The following is a 22,322-nucleotide window of genomic DNA, read 5'->3' as shown; positions in this document are numbered from 1 at the left end:
TATCCCGAAGTTCGTAGTAAGTGAAACACGGCTTTTAAAAAAGTTTCGAATGAAAACACAAACTTTTTTTGTCCCCAAAAGTCCATGATGCATGTGTTTCGAATAGCAGAAGCGATAAGGGCGGTCTCGAGTTCATTTAAAACCGCATGGCGCTCGTTCGCCGAGGCCCGTGGCATAAGCTGCATGAGGCACTGGCTCCAAAGTTTCGTCGTTCTCGCAATCCGATTCCTCAAAATCGCTCTCGCCACGCACTTCATTCACGATGCCCTCATCCATGGACGGTTCCGCAGTGTCGGCATCATCATCGGCCGTAATTAAACCATTGCAAGAAATGTATCATCCGCTCTCCCAGGTCGGAGTCGGCGACGCTCTGCCACAAATCGCCGCCGCAGTGGTCTTGTCCGGAAGCTTCAGGCTCAGCATCGGGCCCGACGTCGACGAAGTCGGCCTCACGAGAACAGTTTCGCGCGAACGTTGCCGCCACCGCCGCCCACGAAATAGTATACACCATCTCCATAGCTGAATAACGGGACGCCTGAAGCAGCAAGTTGGCTGCCAAGTGGTCAACAGCTATGAGCAAGCGCTCCGCAACGCTGCACATAACGCGCGGATTACACTCAAGCCTAGCGGTCACACTATTGACGTTTTGTTGAGCGGCAGGGAAAAAAAAGGTGTGCTATTCCTCCCGTCTGCCATCCTGATCCCACACGCACACCAAGAGCGAGCAAGACGCGCACACGCGACACACGTGCCAGAACGCGTCTAACAGCTCTGGGCGCGTTTCCCGTCAGAGAACGAAACTAATTCGAGCCAGCGTGGCGGCCGCCGCGGAGCGGTGGAGACGGGCGAAGGGGTTGTTATCAAGAGAAGAGAGCAGACTTGCGAGAGAAGGGCAAGGAGTTGCGATAAAAAGAGGAGAGAATGCGGCGGGAGGGCAACCTTGAAAACCAAAACACACGGGAAGGAGGCAGGTTAGGTAACTTGCTTGAAAGGTCCGCGAAACTCGCCCATAAAAAAACTTGGTAAGAGTGGCTATGCGCGGCGGTGTTCGAAGAATCGGCGGCCGTGGTCGAAAAATCGTTTTGTTGAGCCGGCGGGTTTGCATGCCTGGTCGCGATTCATTGGTCGCGATTCGTTCCGCGCAAATTCACAGCCGTTTTCGCGCTTCCGCACGCGTGTGGAAGGCATGCTGAATCGAGTGCGAAATGAGCGAGAACAAGTCCTAAACACGAAACGAATCACAAATATCAGAGTCGGTGAGGTAGCTTCCGCGCGTGCACTAGGCGCAGGCTATCGGATACAGTCGGTGGCCGACGATGTTGGCAATCGGTCTGGTCACGCTAGGCCGGCGACGCCAACGACAGTACCAGCTATCAAGAATTTGGTAGATGGCCGACCGGTCTTCGAAAGATCGCTGGCAGTGTGAAAACACGGGCCTAGTCTGGCAATGTGGGGTACTCAGAGTAGCGGAGGGACAAAGGACAGAGGGGTGCGTAACAAAAAGCGGTCGGGGAGAGCGGCAACTAGAGCGGCGCGGAGGCAGGGTCGACGTTTAACAATAAGAATGTATGGGCACCTCACATTGCCGGATCGGTGGTCGAAATTGGTTTCCCTGGAAGTCGGCAGATCGCAGACTCCGTTCGCTGTAACCGACCAGCGGCGCTCGGAGACGTTCGTTGTAAGTGCAATTTTGTGCCATAGAACCAATGTATATTTTCACGGTCACGCGGATATTGTTCGTTTTAAGTGAAAGTTCGTTTTAAGTGGGACCGTTATATGTGGGCTCGACTGTATGCGCAAAGCTCCTGAACAGGATGCGCGCACCTGTCAATGGTGATAACTGGACTGCACGCACTAGACAATCGCAAAAGCTTGCCGCTGTTCGGGTATCATTTGATGCTGATAGTACTACAGGAGTTATGGTGCTTTGTTGTACGCTGCAATTGCTTTCTTTCTTCACTCATCTCGACGAGCGTGCTGGATAAGCAGGGAGGGATGGTATCGGGGAAACAATATTCACCACACCTGCACCATGGCCTGGAACACTTTTTTTCTTTGAGTGCATGCTTTACTTCCAGTGGGATTGGGAGCGCCTGCATAGGCATGTGGTGGCCTCGTGAGGAAACTATAGTGAAACTTCGAATATACGTTCCCCGGTTTCGCGACGACCCGCATTTTACGATGAATCGGCTGGGTCCCGGCAAAATCCACATAGGAATAATGTATTAAAAACCTTGGTTATACGAATCAGTTTTACGCCGGCCCTGCATATTACGATGATATTCAGATTTCGCCCCCCCAAAAAAAAGGATGCCTTTACTCGAATCAAGCGTGAACCAAATATTCACAACTGCTAAATATAAACTTGCGTTCCCCTGGGTTGAAAATTATAAAAGTAGTGAGCGGGACAGATAGATGTCTTCTTATGGAAAATTTATTCTCCTGGAAGTTCATGCGCTTCTACACACACCATAATCGCGTGTGTACGTATCTGGGGTCGTTACCTAGGCAATCTCTATCCATGCAAAATAGCTCCAGCCGGCCGAAAAGCTGATATTTTCACGTTTTCGGTCCACGGAAACAATTTCTGGTCGACATACAGCTGATCTCCCTCTTTTGTCGCACTTGCAGTCGCAGGCTTGCGGACGCATAAGAGCGCGACGCAGCTGTTTTCACAATGAAAGACTACCTTCACTTGACGTCGACGTTCATACTAACAGCGGGACATCACTAGCTGCACTTCACAAGGCCACAAATTACAACGTGCATAGCTCAGTCGCACACAAAGGCATTCTACGCACACCCGTGGTCGGTCGCCATTATGTGACAGCGATGACACTGTGTCTGACCCTTCTGACGGGAGGCTACTGGCAACACAGTTTCGGTTTCGTTTTCACGTGCAGGCAATTTTCAGACTCTATCGGTTGAAAGATGCACGTTAGATTCAATTCTTTTTAAACTTGAAAATAGAGATTCGCTCGCACCTCTTTCAACTAAGTTACGCTGCCATTAGCTGTCGCTGGCAAGAATTATTTATTCTACCTATCTAGCAGAGGCACAAGGTCGTCCCGTGGGCTTATTTAGGCGGTCTATACCCATTTTTGGAGGGGCAAGGCTGAGTTTCATTTATGTTCCATTTATGATTTTGTTCCATTTATGAGAAGTTTCATTTAAGCAAAGTCCACAAAATGAATGAAATATGAATTTATTTGCAAAGCACTAACTGTGGCTGACTGCACAAAAACATTTTGAAGTATACAATACTATACTATAGTTGATTAGAAAAAAAAATGTTTCTAATATTGCTGACTCGGAAAAAAGGAGGTAACAATTTGCTTGGCCTTGTTCAAGCACTTTCTTGCACAAGAGGAGTGCATTGCTGAAAGGCTGGGCAGGAACTGTGTGTCCCCATCATGTTTAAAGTAGCGCTGCAACAGGATGACAGCATCTCTTGTTGCACTGTCAGTCACAGAAATGGGCTCCGGATCACACACCATCTCATTACCACTTAAACACAGGTCCTCACCTTGAACTTCAGCTATAGGTTCCTCAAGGCTGTCTCCTCAAGTTCATGACGAGTTTTTGATTGCTTCTCAGCATGTGCGAACTTACGCAATCGCTGAATTGGCTTGGCTATGCTAACTTTGGCATTTGTTTCATGGTTGTTAGACTGCCGTGGCCACTTGCACTGTTTATGGATTTTGCTCCTTTTATTTTCATTAAACTGATGTAAGCTAAGAAAAATGTTCAGATTACCCAAAACTTCTTATCCTTAAATATATAGGAGATCAATCATATGCCTAGATAGTTTCGTTTATGCGGTTTTTCTGTTCACTTGAGTTTCGTTCATTGGGAGTCCACTGTATTCTTAGTTTTTCGATTATACGACAGTTTTGGGTGGTCTCCTGAAAGTCATATAATCGAGGGTCCACTGTACGTAACTATGCTGCCCATGATGCTTAAAATTGACCAATGGTTGTCAATTTCAATATATGGTGCACTTATATGGCATCATTTTTATAAAGAAGAGTGAATCACTTTCAGACGACAAAAAAATAATTTTCGGGGAACTGAACTCTAGGTCATGCACTGCACTATCATGTCTGACTCGCTCGATTATGTTCTCAAGAGCCCCCGACAACCAATCAGCCTTTTCCAATTATGCTGAATAAGTGTTGCAGGGCTCCTTCAAGTGAAGCGAAAAAGTGATTAATTTTATTTCCCCTATTCACTACGACGATCAGACATGTGCTAATAGAAAAAATCACCATGTAGCAGGCCTGGCAGAAAAGCTTGAGCATTTCGGACAGCGTGCCGGGGAACTGCAGTCCACTGGCCGCCTCTGCGCCGTTGCCACCGCCGCTTGCGTTAGCGGGCGAGGGCTCCTTGTAGCAGGCGTACAGGCGGGACAGGTGGCTGGCTAATTCGGACGGAAGTGCGTCCAGCACTTCCTTGAGGGGAGGCGGCAGCAGGCGGGGGTGCATCTTGTCTGTGCCAAACGGGACAAATTAAAAATAATTAATTAAGGCCATTCCTGTCACCCTGCTTCAATGTTTTCTTTTTTTTTTTCAGCAGGCCTTTTGCCACAGAGACCACAGGGGTTTCTGGGTATCCCGTTTCAGATAACAGTCTATTTTGAAGCGCTACGCTTTCCTGGAGCATGTGCTAGCAAGACTTTCACAGAGCATTAGACAAACAGTAGTTAACAATACTATGCTTCACAAGCTTTGAGTGAGCTGACACAGCAGGTAATACAGTTGCCGACCGATTTTTCGGACCTGGTGGGGACCGGAAAAATGTCCAAAAAATCGAACAGTCCGAAAAATTCGTTTTTGTAAAAAATATGAACTTTATTGCATCAGGCAAGCTTCAAAAAGTCCAAGATTCTGCCTTGCCTCAGACTACGCTTGGAAGCAATTTGGTTTGCCCGTATTTGCGCCAAGGTGACGTCACCGTAAATGCTAGACAAAAGCGTCACCGCGGTGGCGATCTCCGCCGCCGATGGCTGCGGGCGATTCGTCGTTATCAGCCGAACCGCTCTACGGCTCGGATCGTCATCATCTGAGCCGTTCTCCGATACAACCTGGCAAAGAATTTCTTCGTCTGTGGGCTCTGCACACAAAACAATATCATCGTCTGCACGGGCGAAGTCCTTAAATGTCATCGTGGCAAGCACATTCACTCCACGCTTAAATGTCATCGTGGCAAGCACATTCACTGCGCAGGTCACGCATTAGGTCTTCCCCGCCATCGGTGCCGTCCGGATCGCCTACGTCCAGGTCATTCGCCTCGGGCTCTTTGGCGGCAACGAACTCGGCATGCCTAAAGCAATGTACAATTGTGTCTGCTTTCACCGCCTTCAAAGCTTCGGCCAACATATAGATGGCGGCCAGAATGTCGACCTTGTAGGCCTTCCCATTGTCAAGGCACAAAATGGTGCGGCTGAGCAGGCGGGCACAGTAGTCTGCCTTGATGTTTCGGATCGCACTTTGATCGACAAGCCGGTGCACGCTTGTGGTGCTAGACGAGAATTCCAGCCGGATGGCCTCAAGGTGCGACACGCTACTGTGCGTGCCACAGTTGTCAACAAAAAATATGACTTTCCGGCCTTGCAGCACAAACTTGCGGTCAAGTTTGCGTAGGTATTTTTCAAAAGAAGACTGCGTGATCCAAGCCTTGGAGTTACTGTCGTAGTCCACATTTTCGGAATCAGTATCTATTTTTGTACCTATCTGAGAAGTTTCTAGCTTCTCGCGTCATTATTTCTGGCGCAAAATCAATTTATAACATCTCTGTGAGACGAATGTGAGTGAAAATTAACGCGAAAATCGCGCTTTTACCGCGCTGAACTGTTGCCGTTACACACAAACTATCGTGTTCATCTTGGTCTCGTTTGGAAGGGTCGTTCTTCATCTTCAATTTCTTGCCACCGCTGGCTCCCCTTGCTCATTGGTTTTTCAACAAAAACGTGTCATCGAGAAGCACTAGCGTGCAATTCTACTGACTGCTTGGGGCACGTGACAAAACCTAGGCATCCGATTGGCCAAGTGGAGTTTCCGGCGCCTGCTCACTATCAAGACGCGCACGGACATTCGCCATTTTGTCATGGTGCTACTGTATGCCTGCTGCAGTAAAGAAGTTCCGTTCTACAGTAATTTGTGAAGCGGGTGTGGCGATCGTTCGTTCGCTGTGAACTTCAGAATGAGCTCCGCTATGGCTAAGGACAACAAGGATAACGAACTCGCCGCGGTCAACTGCATTCGCCGAGTCACCGGTGTAGGCCTAATTCTCGTACGAGCCCGTTAGTTGCCGACAACGTTACTGTTTTGCAGCCTCATCAGTTAGAGGACGGCAAGTAAAAAGCAGAAGTGAAGCTACAAGAGATATCAATCTCTGTTGTGACGGAACGGAAGCGCCTTGTTATCGCTAAACGCGCCGATGCCGCGGTTCCCCCCGCCTGACGAAAGGACCTTGAACTGCGCAATGGGTCGTCAGCGTGGAGTACGCCGCGTGTCGGCGAACAACAGAAAATCAATCTGTTCGCGCTGAACGTGCTCGCTGCCCGCGCAATAGAGGCTACTGGCAACAGGTAGACTGCTTTTAACGACGCGTTCGCAACATTGTCGTGGTCTCCGCTCGAAAATGTGGCAGTCTTATGTGAAAAAGGAAACTAACACCTCGACACTCGTGTAGCCTTGAAATTGATGAGCGAGGGAGCAAGTTTGGTTCGCGACACTCACGGGTAACTCATTCTGGACATGCCGGAAAACATCACCGTGTTATTCGACAAATTGCGGATGACGCGCGCACATTCCTCACACATTGGCGTCAGTACAGTCACCGAACTGATAAGCGGCCTTGGGGCAGACGAGCACATGGTGACAACTTGCTACAGGACTAGAAGAAACGACACGCTCGAGCAAACAATCAGTCCTATTACATTCCTTGTGCACATTAACTGACTAAAAGTATGTGTGCCATGATATTTTTCACACGGAACGGCGAAATAAAGCTTTAACAGCATTTTTCTCGAAGCACAGATTTTGACCACTTTCTTTTGCTTGTTCGGTGGACCTAAGACAACTAGAGCTGTAGTTGTTTTTGCACAATGTAGCTAAATGTGCATAAAAAATAATACTGAGAGCCTATTTTTAAAGGGCAGCTTCATTTTTTTATTTTATTATAAAAATGTGTTTTTAATTACATGCAAAGAACTTTATTGTGCTTTAATTTGAGAAGTACTTGTTCAACTATCGATCAGCTTGCAGCATTGCACTCCTTAGGGTTTCTAGTATCCATATATAGGTTAATGACTATGTAATTCTAAGTAGATACATTTTTACAGTTGAAAATGCTAGAATTCTTTGTTTTCTTGATTTTCTCAAAGTGGCAATTTTGTACACCCTGCATGAAAATTCCTACAATACATCGAAAACTATTACAGATAGCAGAATAATTTTTTTTGCAGCATGAAGCTATATGTTTGGAGCACACAACATAGAAAGCAGATTTTGATTTCTCTTGACACAAGTTTTTTAAATTAGTCTTTTGTGTGACAACACTATGGCCACATTCAGAGCTATGAAGTTTAGAATACTGTGAAGTAAAAAATAATGACCCAATCAAAAAGGTGTTTCCTATGTTGTGTAGCTTGTGCTTTCTAGTGTTGATCCCTATGCTATTTGTAAATTTCAGACTGGTGGTTATTTTTTTATTGTGGTAGGAACAATAGATATTTTTATCCTAATTAAATAATAAACTAATGAAACTATAGAAAAAATAACTACATATTTGGAATTTGGAGAACAAACTAAGTAAGCATGCCAACATTTGTCACATTTGGTTCAAAAATAAGTGAGAGAGCCCCAAGACCCATGTGCCCCCTTAAAACACCTAGGATTACTCGCCTCCCTGATTACAAAGAGGCAGTCTTTCTGTACCGGTGGCATTCACACCTACCATCACTGTTAAGCGCTCCTTGCTAAGCCAGAGCCTGATTCTCCTGAAAATGCTAGCGTACGGTCCGGGAGCATCTTAAAGAACAGTCCTGTCTCATTGCAGTTGAAGGAGTCCGAAAGAACGTATTCTTTAAGCAAGGATCTCAACTTCATGACACGGTAATCAAACACAACGGTCTGGTCGACCACTCCGCTTTCACCGCTCACATTCTCGAACGGAATTCCATACCTCTTCTTGAAGCCGCGGAGCCATCCATCAGCGAATTTAAAATCCTCAATGGCCGTTTTGAGTGCGAACAAGTCGGCTTTTTCTTTCAACAAATCTCCCGACACGAGCAGGTTCTTTGCCAACACTCCTCATAACCACAACTGCAGAGCGTCTTCAAGGGCTGGATGAACGCCTTTGCTGTCAGTTTTCTGGCTCTTGTTGTATGAATTCTAAAATGCTGTCAAAATCTTCATTCGGTTTTCGATATAGCCGGATACCGTTTGCTTTGATAGGTGGTATTCTTTGGAAACATCAAGCTGGGACCGTCCACTCTCTACTAACTTGATAATTGCAGCTTTCTTCTCGAACGTCATAGTCATATAGTTCCTGCGCTTTTTCGCACCACATGGCTCTCGCGATGGTACGAATAGCGAAGCCATGGCGTCCAGCTCGAGCACACAAAATTTGATGACGCAGATAGCCGCCGCGAAGCACACAGTCTCGATGCGACCCGACAGAACACATGCTAAATGGCGACTGAAACAAGCTGGCAAGCAGCAACTGCTGCAAAAAATTATCTTTACTCCGCCTCCTCCCCGTACGGTGCGACGACGATAGTGCTCACCACTGTGCTGACCGAAGACGAAAAAATGGTCCGGTGCGACTCAGCCTCCGAAACTTGATATATGACGTTCCCTTTCCAATCTTGGAGGCAGGAAAGTCATTTTAAAAATAAGTCACCAAGCTTAGTCAAGCCAGCGAAAAATCCAACATGGCGGCGTCCTTACAGGTTCGTGGCACAACTCAAAACAAGCTATTTAGTCCGAAAAAACTAACTTTCGGGGGCGAATTCGTCCGAAAAATCGGCCGAAAAAATGCATTAACCCTATGGGAACCCTGACGGTGCATTATTGAAGTCCAAATTTTCGGAGTCCAAAAAAATCGGTCGGCGACTGTAAAGATTTCCTTGCTCTGAGATCATAACATTAACAAATGTCATCATTAAAAAGACCAGTGTGTCAGGAAAACAGTTCAGGCAGTAGAAATTGCTCATGCGGGAGAGGGATGTGTCAGCTTGCCATCACTTGCACTGGCCAAGGATGCACTTAGGTTCTTAGAAACTTGGTGATTAAGACTTTTCAGTATCACCTAGTGCTTTACTTGCCGATTGCATTTTCCTTCCTTAATTTTCCTTGCTTTGCCCACTATCTGTGCACATGTATTTATACCTGGTATCTACAGTAGAATAGAACAGAAATCAGCACGCTTTGCTCTCTGTCCATGCAGTCTTTCCTAGTTTTGTGCGCTGTTACATACATTGAAATGAACCAGCTAGCTCAGCAAGCAAACATTCATGAACGACAGGGAATGCTCCATCAAGGCAATGAAGATGACGGTTCCAAATAGCACTCACGTCGTTGTTGCTGCTCTGCCGTCTTGGCTGAAGGGCTCCATGTACTCCGTGTACATTTTGATAAATATATTTCATTCTTTTTTTTTGGTTATTCTCCCCCCTCCCAATATTTTGGTCAAGGCGCCTGGTAAGAATAACCAAAAGGAAAAATAATATTAGAGTACACTCTCAGTAAAGGGAACCTGAAGGGGCCAGGAAAATATGTTCCATTTAACAGGAGTTTCGTTTATTGAGAGGTGAACATGAGTGCAGAATACAAGCCAGAAACCAAGCATTGCCAAGGAAATAGTTCCGTTGAAGCAGTAGTTCCGTTTAACAGATTTCCGTTTACTGAGAGTCTACTGTATATTTACAAACGGTACACAGAATTCAGGGAGCCCTTCAGCCAAGATAGCACAGTAGCAACAACAACACGAGCGCTATACTGAATCTTCATCTTCATCGACTTGATGGAGCATTCCTTGCCATTCATCATGGCTTGCAACAATGTTATAGAGAAACTGCACTTGGAGCAACAGCCCCAACGTTGCTGTTTATGCTGTGTTACACAACATGATCCTTTCTCACTCACCCTCACTGGAAGGACCCTCCCGGCGCAGCAGGGTGGCTTTCTCAAGGGCCAGGCGGGCACCCCGCAGCCACGCCTCAAAGCCTGGGTCTGGGCCAAGGGCCTGAACCTGCTCGCATAGGTCAGTGGGAGAGGACAAAAGATTAGTAGGTAAGCACAGGTCACTCACAGCACCCTACATTCCTATCAAATCTACGAGAGAACTCAAGTGCTGACAAAGGCACTAAAGGTACGGCACTTTGACACTACCAGTAGGGTACTTAGGCACTAGTTTTTTATGGTATTTAGGTGGGCTTTTCGAAGCGACACAAAATCGTTTTGAATTAACAACTCTAGCATTAATTACACGATGCGATAGTACTAAGAGTCTACTGTAGTTGCATTCTTCAGCACCCACGGGTCACCCTGTTTGAAAACGGCGTATTCAGCCTCACGGAAGCTTGAATGCACATAATCTCAGGCGCTGCCCCGCTGTAAGGTGCAGGGGTTCCGAAGCGATGCAAAATCAACCTAATCTAACGATGCTAGCATTACTTATACGATGTGTTAGAGCACTTACGATTAAATTTTGGCATTACCAGACGCAAAGCTACAAATTGCTAATGGTCGCAAACAAAACTTTTGCAGCCAGCGTTCCTTCAAGAAAAAGTAGTCACAAGTTCATGAAAGTATGAGAATTGTCCGGGGGGCTTGTTTTCTTGTATTATACTATTGAAACCGCCAGACAATTGAGCAATGAAACGCATAGGGGCGATTTGTGGTTTTTTAACTGTATTGTAATGATTCTTATATGAATTGAAAGGAATTAGGAAGGACAAGAAAATGACTCTTTCCGTCGATGGCATTCGAACATACAACCTTCGTAATAGGCGTTTGATGCTATGCCATTTGAGCTACAATAGACCTACCCCACGCGCTTTTTTTTTTAGCGTATTTATGTGTGCTTAATACCTGGCAGTTTTAGTCAGCATCAGGCATAGCCCAGGCAGTCAATGTGGGACATACTTTTCTGCCAGAGGGCATCACGAAGCGCGTGATCATCGCACGAGTGGTGACTAAGCAATGAATCCTCGCATGCTGCCTAAGGCGAATCATAACAAGACAGCTAAGAAACCACGAATAATGTCTCCTATGCTTTCCATGACAAAATTGTTTGTCGCTTTCAATAGTTGCGTATAACACCGAGAAATGAGCCCTTCGGACAATTCCTCTGCTTCGTAATTTTATAGCGAGGGCTTTATCCTGGCAGACATGATGCCTTAGTTAGGAATCGCTGCCTAATTTGAACTATTCCCTCTAATATGATTAGCTTCATGTCTGAATTCTGCCCCCCTCTTCATATCTCAGTAAATAAAAATGCTGTTAAATGGAACACACTTTGCTGGCTCGTTCAGATTCCGTTTAACAAGAGTGTACTGTACACTCTTGAAAGTGGCAGTGAACATTTAATTTTTTCCTGGGGTAGACCTATATTTCACAGCAGAGCTGTTACAGTCTAGGCTTGCCACGCATCACAGAAGATAGAAAACTATCACTGTGCTGAACAGGCACCCACTCACTTTTTGCCCAAGCTTTCTGCACAGATAGTAAACGAGAAAAGCGGAAGAGTGCCCACCAGCTATGCTAAGGCACAGACTGCGAACTGCAACTGCAGTAGATTTTCAAAAAAGCGGCCACAATCGCTTGATATCGTGATGAGCCAATCACGCAAGTCCGAGAAACGGCACTACGCTTTATTCAAACATTTAAACCACTGCCCAAACCTACAATCTCTAGCGAAAGCAACCATGTTGCTAATGCACTGCAAGGCCTACCTCTGTTTATACCTCGCTCTTCGTCATCTTACAATTGCAAGGATGTTCTTCAGTGTTGAAACATACACAATATTTATATCCCTTCGAGGCTCTGTAATTATAATGTACTGCCCACGAATACGTTCAACCCACACAGCCTTATTCCAAGGCAATTAGTACATTCCAAGAAAAAATTTAAGCAATCAGTCATTTAGCTAGTTTCAGTAATTAACTATAACTAGCACAAAACAAAATGACTTAATTATTCTGCTAATTATAGCTCATTATGTCATAAAAATGAAAGGCTGATAATTCGAGCGCAATTAGTTTTTCGTTGCGTTAACTTCAACAAAAAAAACTGTTGACGGTTCCGGAATGCAGCGCACTGAACGAGCCATCAAACGTAACTACCGGGACTAAATACGTCACACTGAGATTAAATTACACACTGAGTTAAGGTGAAGATGCATTCATTAAGCAGAAGGTTATACTCCTTTAATGAGCAATGTATTTTGTTCTACTTCGGCCTCTAGTGGGCACAACTAGCATAGACAAGTTGAGCACACATAGGTAACTACTGCCGCTGAAGGGGACAATACACCCAGCTGTATTGAATTCACAGCTCTAGAATTAGGAATGTTCAGAGGCTTCAGGCACGTTTTCACATCCTACCTGGGCAGCCCTTTCAAGGCACTCTGAGGGCACAAGCGCAGATACCGGTGGCAGCAGGGGTACCACCGCGTTGCTCAGGCACTCGCACAGTGGACAGAGGAACTCTCGTTTCTCTACGTTGAAGCTGATATGCCGGCCATACCTGCACACACACGCCCCAAATGGTGTGAAAAACTTGCCAAAAAGGCGCAAGGCCCTTTGCGGCACAATGCAGTGTCAGGCACACCACGAGTACGGAAGCACAGTTATACGACGACATGTCATCATCTGTACCAAAGGTACCTAGGTGTAGGACGAACCACTATGATAATAAACACAACATTTCCTTTATTTCTTTCAATTACAGCGCAAACGCGGGCTCTTTAATGAGAGCCGTCAATCCACCTTAGTTCAGAGAGTGGCCGTGATGCGACGCCACAAGAGGAGTATGGGCTTTAGGTAAGGCTACTTGCATTACACGCGCTTTCGAGCAGTTTCCCACGGAGACGCTGATACACGTGTGTCCCGCTCCAATATGGTACGTCTGTCAGATTTGTTACTTCATGCTTTTTTTTTTTTTGGCTGGAAGCAATACTGCCGCCACCTCACAGCGCTAGTTACGCACCGGCGTCACCATGACGCATCCTCATTGGTTGCCTGCATAGCGCCACGAACGGCGTCACACTAGCTCAAGACAATGTATGTTCTACAGAGCCAGAGTGACAGCCAACATTATGAAAACATGGAATCCAATGCCACCCGACAAATCTGTACACTACTGCACAAAAAATTACTTCACATGAGTTTCCGTCATGAGCCACTACATGATGGGCTCTCTCCCCCATGACAGCAAAGCACTCGCGAAGGCTAGGTGATGGGCTAGAGCAGGAAAGGACCAGAGGAGAGGGTGGTGAACAGCTGGATCGGGCACATCTGGCTGGCACTGATAAAACAGAGGAGGTGCTGACAATGAACACATTTGACTTTATGAATACTCTCTGACTCTGCTAAGGATTTGTGACAAGTGCATTTGAACCACAGTGGAGGTTTAAAAAACTGAGCATTGACAATGTTCTGCATAAAAATAACAACAAATATTACAGTGCAGTCTACTTGTACCAATACCACATATAACGATATATTGGTTATAACGATGGGCTGACTTAACAGGCTCATTTTTTTTGCATTGGGGCTATGGGGAAAAAACCATATATAACGATATGTTACCCACCACATATCGGATACAACATGAAAATTTTGTCCTTTAAACGGCAAGTTCAACTGAAACAAGTAGATAAGTTCCACTTAAACGAACGCTAAAAGACAAAAAGTTAGCGTAGGCGAGTTCCTACTTACTGCCATTGCAGCGCCGGCGGCGCGTGCCGCCATTTTGAAAGTTAGAGAAAACATCGCAAGTTGCGGCGGCACGCTTAGTGCGATGCAGAGCGCAGAGAGAGATGAAAAATAAATGCAAAAAGCAAAGCCTCGCTGCAGATCCCCACGACTAACACCGTGTCCGCAACAAAATAGAGGGAGCGAAAAAAAAATGTGAAAAGCTAAGCTGCCCGCCCGCGACGACTGGAGTCCTTCTCAGTGATCGCATCGCGCGAGCAGCATGGGCAGAGCTAAGCTTCAGCTAAGATGGCGCTGACAAAGCGTAAGGCCGTGTTGCTTGACCAGTAGCACATCGCTACTGGTGACACCGATAGAAGATGTGTCCGTCAGTTGAGGACTTCCTCACAGCAGACGGCGCTGCCTCATGCTGCGAGGAACTCACCGACGCGGCAATTGTCGCGGATGTGATGTCACGACAGATGCCGGCGTTGTGCGACGGCAGCAGTGACGGTAGTGACGACAAGGTCAACAGTCACAGCGCTTCTCCGGCCTGGTCAATGACCACGCAAGGTGCACTGGGGTCAATCGACGGGCTAGTTGACTTTACGCATGCCCGAGAAATGCTGCCAGAGTATTTGCAACAGCTTGAAGCTATGCGAACCTCGCTTGTCAAGCTGAAGTTTCCACGAAACCAACTGCGGATATCAGACTACTTCATCGCGCTGAAGCCGTAAACGCTCTACGAAGTATAAAATAAAGTTGTTTTTTTTTTAAGCCTTTAATCGACATCATCTGTCACGGGTGGAAAAGGCGTATTCGAGGCTGGAACATTGAAAGGTACGTCCTGTGACAATTTTTTAGGACAGTTCAGATATAACAATCATCGGTTATAGCGATCATATTTTCAGGTTTCCTCGGTATCGTTATATGTGGACTGCACTGTACTCATAATCAGCCACTTCAAATATTTCAATATGAAATTTAAAAAGCAAATTCAAATAGCAACGAGTAAGAAGCACTATGCTTTCAAGTTTGCAGTGCTTAGCCTATGTAATCTCACAAAAGTACAGTGAAAGCTTGTGAATTCAAACTTCAATAATTGGAATTTACGGATAATTTGAACAGTAAGTTATGGTCCAGCCAAGCTCCATACAAGCCTATGAATAAAAAAGCCCGTTAATTCGAACGCGAGTAGGTTCCGCTGCTGATAATTCGAACTACGCGCTACCGTGCTGGCGGCTTGGCTAGTCACTCAATAGGGCGGCTGCCGAGTTACGAGGTGGCGTGGACAGGGAGCGGAGAGAAAAATGAAGAAACTGGCACGAAGGCCAGAGTGCAGAAAATAGCGCCACTTACTCTTCACCCCCTTTCCCCACAATCTCTCTCTCACGACGGCTGCCCGCTTTCTATCATACGTAACCTCCAAGATTTGTTTTTTTTTTTTAAGCTCCAATCTCTGAGCCTTTGAAAAGCCTGCGTAATTGTCGATGTTAGACGACAGATGGCATGACCAGCACACGGGTGCGTCGTAGCTTCGCCCAGCCTTCTTTGCAGTCTCTGTCTCGGGTGTGCGTCGTACACCTCTGTTATTGGTGCTGGGAGTCGCTTCCGACTGTCGCAATTCTTTGTGTTGGTGTAAGGCCTCAGCTAACGTTTGTTGCGGTAGCGCCGGTAGTAGCTTCCCGTGTGTCACGATTCTGCTGCTCCGGCATGATGGCGTGAGCCCGCGGCAAATACCGTGCCAAAACACTTCAGGAGAAAGCTGATATCCTGCGGGAAGTGGACGCCGGACTCTTGCCTTAGCAAGATATCGCGAAAAAGCATGGGATACCAAAAACGATGCTATCTACTTATATAAAAAATAGGAGGACTATTTAAGACGCCTTAGAGGAAGAAGTTGTGAGCAAAAGGAGGAGATGATAGCAAATTGTTTTCGCCACTGTGGCTCCAGCACCGAAGCTCTGCAAGCTGACGAGCCACCAGTGCTCGAACAAGGTGCCACCGCCTCCATGGCGGACGTTTTGGAAGACGTCTGCTTTGCGGACTACGTCGATGTGGACTCAAGTGCAGTGGTGTGTGGTGCACACATAGATGGCGACATAATATGTCAGGTGAGAAGTGCAGAACCTGTGACTACCAGTGACGATGATGAGGAGAAGGACGAAGCACCAGTGCAGCCCTCTGCTGCAGAAGTCATGGCCGGATTAAATGCCGCCCGTCTTTTCTTAAGTTTTAAAGAAGGCGGAGAAGAGGCCTTCCACCAAATTCGCTCATTAGAGCAAAAAGTGCTTGCTGTCGCCTTCAAAGAAAGAAGGCAGACCGCGATCACAGATTTTTTCAAAAAGTCAATTGTTATGCCCTACTCGCAGTGTACTATTGTTGTTCTTCACTTTCGTTAGTTCGAACTTTCGTTAATTCAAACTGAGGCGGCTTCCCCTAGCGGTTCAAATTAACAAGCTTTTACTGTACCTGGAAACTTTTTTAGAGGTTAAACAAAGTCCAGGTAAATGGATGTGGTCAAAAGTTTGAAGGCCACACTTTCATAAAAAAAAAACATGGGATAGCGGCTCACAACAGTCCGACCCTCTGTACACCTGACATAGAAGTGTGGCTTTGCCGCAGTGCTCATTTTCTCTGAAGAGGTGGTTTCATGGCTTAGTAGCACTAGGGTCCACTGAAACTTGAACATATTTTAAACTCAGCGCACAGCTACACGAACATAAGAGATGAAGGAACAAACAGCAGCGCTGCGGTTTGTAGCTTCTTTCCTTGCGTCCGCATAGTTGTGTGCCGAGTTAAAATACGTTCAAGTACTGTCACAAACTGGCCCAGCTTTCAGTCCTTCTCCGGTTAAACTGCCTTTTTAGGTGGGTTACATGCAGCAACATAAGCCTATCTGTTTTTTCCAAATACAGTACACTCTCAGTAAACCGAACCTGAAGGAACCGGAAAAATATGTTCCATTTAACAAGAGTTTCGTTTATTGAGAGGTGAACATGAGTGCAGAATACAAGCCAGAAACCAAGCATTGCAGAGGCAATAGTTCCATTGAAGCAGTAGTTCCGTTTAACAGATTTCCATTTACTGATAGTCTACTGTAGTACAAAACTGCAGAAAAGTTAAATACGTATCAAAGCAAATCCAGATACTGTAATTTTCACTGCAATATCCAAAATCTGGCAATCTTAACCCAGCACTAGTTTTTGCCTTATGACATGATAGAGCAAACAAGTGCGACTTGACAAAGATGTCAAGTCGCGCTTGGGATACGCGGGCTTGAAATGGCAAAAATCGCAAAAATGTGGGTTTTAAAGAGGCTTCAGTGTGCATCCTTCGCGATTCACGCTCACTCACTTTGTCGTGGATGCTAACCAACTGCTGAAAACCCGCCAATATATTTTCAAGCAGTGCTTACCTGGCCGGCCGCCGTCGCTCCTTGGTGACGACCGACTCAAAAAACTTCTGCCAGCATCGAGCGTGCATGACGTGGCCACAAGTGCTGGCGTGGGGACCACAGTGCAGGTCCCCGTAGGCACAGGTGGGGTCTTCCTCGTACTGGAGATTAGACTCCTTCTTTGACTCATCCTCGTCCTCTCCGCCCGAGCATTGTGGGGGAGGCGGCAGCGGCGACCGATCCTGCGCCGCACCAGAGCTGTTGAAGGTTTAGGTGGCCAACACTTGGTTCATGAAATATCAGGGCTATGTTACTTTAGTTTTCGTATTAAAAAAACTTTTATTGTGCAGGTTATCTTCCAATATTTGAAAATGTATTTTGTTTATTTATTTAGAATACTGTGCACTGGTACAGGCTGTTAAAGAGCGCCCCAATATGAAACTGATTCTGATCACCTGAATCTACAGGCATCTTTGGCTGGTTCTTTCAGAGCACTCTAAGGCACTCTATGGAGCAGCATTGTGTTTCACAGGTTGAAAGGGAGCGCACGCATCACACATGGCTCGTTTTTTATCATTACTTGGAACTTCTCTGAGCTGCTTTGACAAAGTGGTGCGAGTGCTACCAGCCACGTGATCCTGAACAGCGCGGCGGTTGCGGTGGCGTCATATGACATTATGGCATCGTCTGGTCACTGCGCGATTTCGTCAACAATCAAAAAAAGCTCTCTGGAGAAATAAGTTAATGCGATCTCCTCTGATGACCTATATGAAAACCGGAGGTGAAATCTACAACAGTGATGATGACATCAGCCGTGCTTGCAAATAGTAATCAGCCCATCTGAACATTTCCTGGCCCCGTTCAAGCACCCACCAATTTCGCTTCAAAGCGTGGGGAACTTTGACTAGGCCTCGACAGGGCTTCGACCAGAAACCAGAGTTTTCGCTGTAGTCTTGCGGTTCGTCCTGTACCAGCTTTCTTCCAAGTCTCACGTTTGGCTTGCATGCTTTTGCTCCGCCTCGGAGTGCGAGCAGTGCTGGATCTATCCACCTTGGAGTTGGGGAGCAAAAGCGACCAGTCGAATATACCTTAAGGGGAGACGCTCCTCGAAAAAGTTTTTTTTTAATTTCTAGTAATAGAGACTTGAAAAGTTTGTTATAGTATAGTTTTTCATGCAGATTTCAAATATGCAATCATTTTTTGTGTAGCTGCTATAATTATTGAGTTATGCCATAAACAATAGCAAAAAGTTATATTTTTTGCGGGCACTCTTTTATGTACTAAACTTTCAGTAAAAGCACTGTGTCTGATCTTATTTGACTCTTGGTAGATTGAAAAGTGCAAATATCTATATAGATATGTCACAGAAATATTGGAACCAAGAAAAAAAAATTGTATTGAATGACTTATTATTTTCAATCTCCCTTGAAACAATAAGCTAATATTTTCACAACTAATGCTGGTAGGCATTGCAATTTAGAGTAGATATTTGCATTCTGCATGTGTTGAAGAATATGTGTGCCAAGTTTCGTTACTATACAATGAATATAAGTTTCTAAAAGGCTGCCCGGAAAACATGAAACTGTCAGAAAAAATGAAAATGAGAAAAAAAAGTTTGAAAGTTCGCAAAGTTGGCATTTATTAGGAAATCATTCTTTTTGCATCAAATTGGGGCACAATGAAAAGTACCTTGCCTTGAATGCACTGCAAGTGTCTAGAAGTCCCCTGCACCATAGCTTGGTCCTTCACGGCTCTTGCGGTCAGTGTACTCAACACGAGCTCTCTTCGCTGTGTTGCGACGGTGTGCCCTCGCTTCTGCAGTTTGCTTCAGGTTCATCTTCCTGATGCGCATGACGTCACAGTGGTCACCATGTGTGGCCAGATCTTGTGAGGGGAGAATTCCAATGCCTTCGAGCACTTCTTCAAAGCCCCTGTGGCCTTTGTTGTACCAGAGTACAGCAAGAGCGGTGGCTGTCTCCACAGTTGTTCTGGAGGCGAACTTTGTTTTTGGACATAGCAGCCATATCTTGCTGTTCAGCGATTCGGCTGCATTCTGTGTCTTGCCATGAAGGCACCGAATAAGGAGTTTCTCCTCTGTAAGGCGCTTGTAGATAGGCATAATTGCCAATCCTTGAGCCTTCGTCAACAGTGGGGTGTGGCGTGGTGCAGGCTCCCCCAGTGCTTCCGCACGCTTGTGCTTGCACCACGAATTTGGTCCCGCGGGGCAAAAGTTGTGGCTACTGGCACCATCACTGGAGCAGCAATGAAAATACGATGCCCGTATGGCAGTGTACATATTTCGGACACTGTCCTTGTTGCTCGTGATGGCGATCTTGTAATATGTTTGTAGTTTTATTATTGTCGCATCTTTCAGTTTTTCGCCTCGTGGCAGTGGCGTTGCCAATTTCCGTAGGGCAGTTCCCAAGCGCTTTGCAACGTGGTTCGTGCACTCTTCTTTGTCAATGGGGGTGTCACAGTATACATTTGCCTCGCAGACTGCAGTGTAGGCCTTGCTGTCACCATCACTTAGGAAGCTGGTGAATCGCAGTGGAGTTTCATAAGACAAGGTCCTCTGCCATATATTGACAGCTGCCGCAGGTTCCATTGCATGGGATGAGCAGTCAGTGTTTTTTTGGCAAACTGGAAGATGAAAAGCTCGCCATATCTCTTCATCCTCCCCAAGGTCCCTGTGTATACTGCAAGCATGGCAGTAGTTCGAAAGAACTTCAAAATCGAGGCAGAGCCCTGTGTCCAGGGACACGACTGTGCCCACTTCATTGTGGCTTTTATGACCTCTTTTCTGCCAGGTGCCATCAAACATGACTGGCACATCTCTGCCGCCGACTGCGTCCTTCGTGATGTTTCGTGCCTGGTGCAAGTTTTTGCTCACTGCCGTCATCGCCGCACCATGGAGCTTCTTGCAAATGCCGTTGAATGTCTTGTGATGCATCGGGCTCGGAAGACCGAGAATCGCACAAAATCGTGAAAGTTGGTCGTGGCCTGCGCCTATAGCACGTGCTGCCAGAACTGCCTTCACGTTCACAGCAAAGCTGTCACGCGAGCTGCCGCTGTCAAAACGAGCGCTCGTTCCTTGGTCCCCGGCTGAAGCAGTACGTCTCGACGTGTGCGTGAACGAAAGTGCAGATTCAGGGCAATCAGAATTTTGACAGCACAGTTCGAGGAATGCCGAAAGTCCTTTGCGCTTTCCAGCTGCCTCTCGCACGCCGAGCTTCCGTTCGCGGCAGGTTGGGCATTGCGCACCCGCCACAAGTGCCGTCAGCGCATCGATTTCGCAAAGCAGCATGTTCGCAGTAGCAGCATCTACCGGTCTACGTTCACTCTCGAAGAATCCAATCTTCCTTTGGGATGCACTGACGAATTCCACGGCAGCAGCTATTTCACAACCACTGTCGCAGGGTTTGGTGACGGTGTTAGGCCTATCCGAAGTCGGAGCGTCGGGGCGTTAGTCGGGGGCGACATCGTCGTTCGCTATCGCTTTGCGAAGCGTCCGACGCCGTTTCCCTCGATACTTGTGGCGAGTTCTGAACTTTCGATTATCTGAACTGCACTTTTTCGGGCTTGCTATGACGCAAAAATGCAGAGAAACGCAGAAAAACTCGATCGCGACGTCCGAGGCTTCGCTCTTTTGCCGGAGAGATAGGAGGGGGAGGAGCGTGGAGCGCACCGCCGTCCAATGGCGGCCTCGCGCTGTGTGCCGCGATATTCAAAACGCATGACGTACGCCTTGTTTTTCTCGTTTTTTGTTTATTCTGCGTGAAGGCACGAGACTGGCTACTAGTGGATTATGAAGGATACGGCCTTCACAGCATGCGTGCACGATTGCAAATGGCGGCCAACGCGTCGTTTTCGCGACACGACGACGCGAACTTCGCCGTTTTTCGCGACTTTCGCGCATTTCTCGCGTCACCGCTGCCCACTTGGAAGCATTTTTTGATAATTTCTCGTGCGAATTTCAGCTTGATATTTTCAGAAGTAATAGATTATAGTCCAAGGATGCCAATTCAGCCGGAAAAAAAAAAAGCGAAAATTTTCCGGAAAACCACGACTTTTCGACCCGCGTCTCCCCTTAAGTACCCCTCTAGCATTCAAACACTCTGTAGATTACTCAAGAGCAACCAGTCAAACATACAAGGAAATTCCGTGTTTTTAAAAGATAGCACTTCAAGCACTTGTAGAAGTGTACATTTAGCGCAAAATTCGTCATGCTACTCTTTCATTCTGACATATTCCCATTAGACACCATCTAAGGCACTAGTGCTACCCTAGAATGTGAAAATCACACAGTACTTCGGTGTGCCAATGACACAGTGCCATCAGCCCATGCAAAAGCCTGCTGTTTTTTATTATCATGCTTTTATCACGTATGCTGCACTAAATCCTTATTTTACAGTCGGTGGCCTTTTTGCAATGAAGGAGAGTGCGCCGGCACTCCTAGTGCTTACCTTAGAGAGCACGGTTGATTGCTGCACGAGGACGGAGAGTACCAGGGTGCGTCCGCTCAGCGACAGCTCCTCGTCTTCACGGCACAGGATGCACGTGTGCCGCACCACCTCAGGGGCCGCGGCCGATGCCACCTCCGCCTCGGTGGCCTCCTTGAACAGGTCCGAGTACTCGCGGATGAAGTTTTTCTGCATGGCCGACATCTGGGCCATGATGCGAGCCCGTCGGGCGGCTGCCGCGGCCGCGTTGCGATTGCTGCCTCCGCCCCCTTCAGACTTGGTGCCGGCTCCGGACGAATCCTCCACCTCCATGGGTGTCGAAGAGGTGTCAGACGGCCCGTCACGGACCCGTTTAAAGTGCCGGAGAGTGTGATCCAGCAGGGGTTTCTGGCTGGGCGTGCGAGGCGAGGCGACACACCTGACAGAACGAAAAGGTAATCGATTACAGTCGAACCCACGTATATCGAACACACAAAAAAACGTTTGTTAGTTCAATATATGGCATAATTCTATATAGGCTTGGTATAGGATTTGACACAAA

At 46.7% G+C, this 22,322-nt stretch overlaps 1 protein-coding gene across 3 annotated transcripts in view; it reads right to left on the bottom strand.

The window, feature by feature from the left end:
- The window catches only part of Ubr1 (Ubr1 ubiquitin ligase), a 113,264-nt gene that overhangs the window by 23,704 nt on the left and 67,238 nt on the right, over window positions 1–22,322 (bottom strand). For all 3 annotated transcript variants that reach the window (XM_075871804.1, XM_075871802.1, XM_075871803.1), the window contains 5 exons: window positions 21,785–22,199; window positions 17,343–17,563; window positions 12,614–12,755; window positions 10,152–10,257; window positions 4,269–4,489 (listed from right to left, as the gene is read on the bottom strand). In XM_075871804.1, coding sequence (XP_075727919.1) covers window positions 4,269–4,489; window positions 10,152–10,257; window positions 12,614–12,755; window positions 17,343–17,563; window positions 21,785–22,199 — 1,105 coding nt within the window. The remainder of the gene's footprint in view (window positions 1–4,268; window positions 4,490–10,151; window positions 10,258–12,613; window positions 12,756–17,342; window positions 17,564–21,784; window positions 22,200–22,322) is intronic.

Source organism: Rhipicephalus microplus, chromosome 8, assembly GCF_043290135.1.
Source record: "Rhipicephalus microplus isolate Deutch F79 chromosome 8, USDA_Rmic, whole genome shotgun sequence".
Taxonomy (NCBI): Eukaryota; Metazoa; Arthropoda; class Arachnida; order Ixodida; family Ixodidae; genus Rhipicephalus; species Rhipicephalus microplus.
The sequence above is the reverse complement of the archived record's forward strand: the minus strand, read 5'-3'. Positions and strand labels throughout refer to the sequence as shown.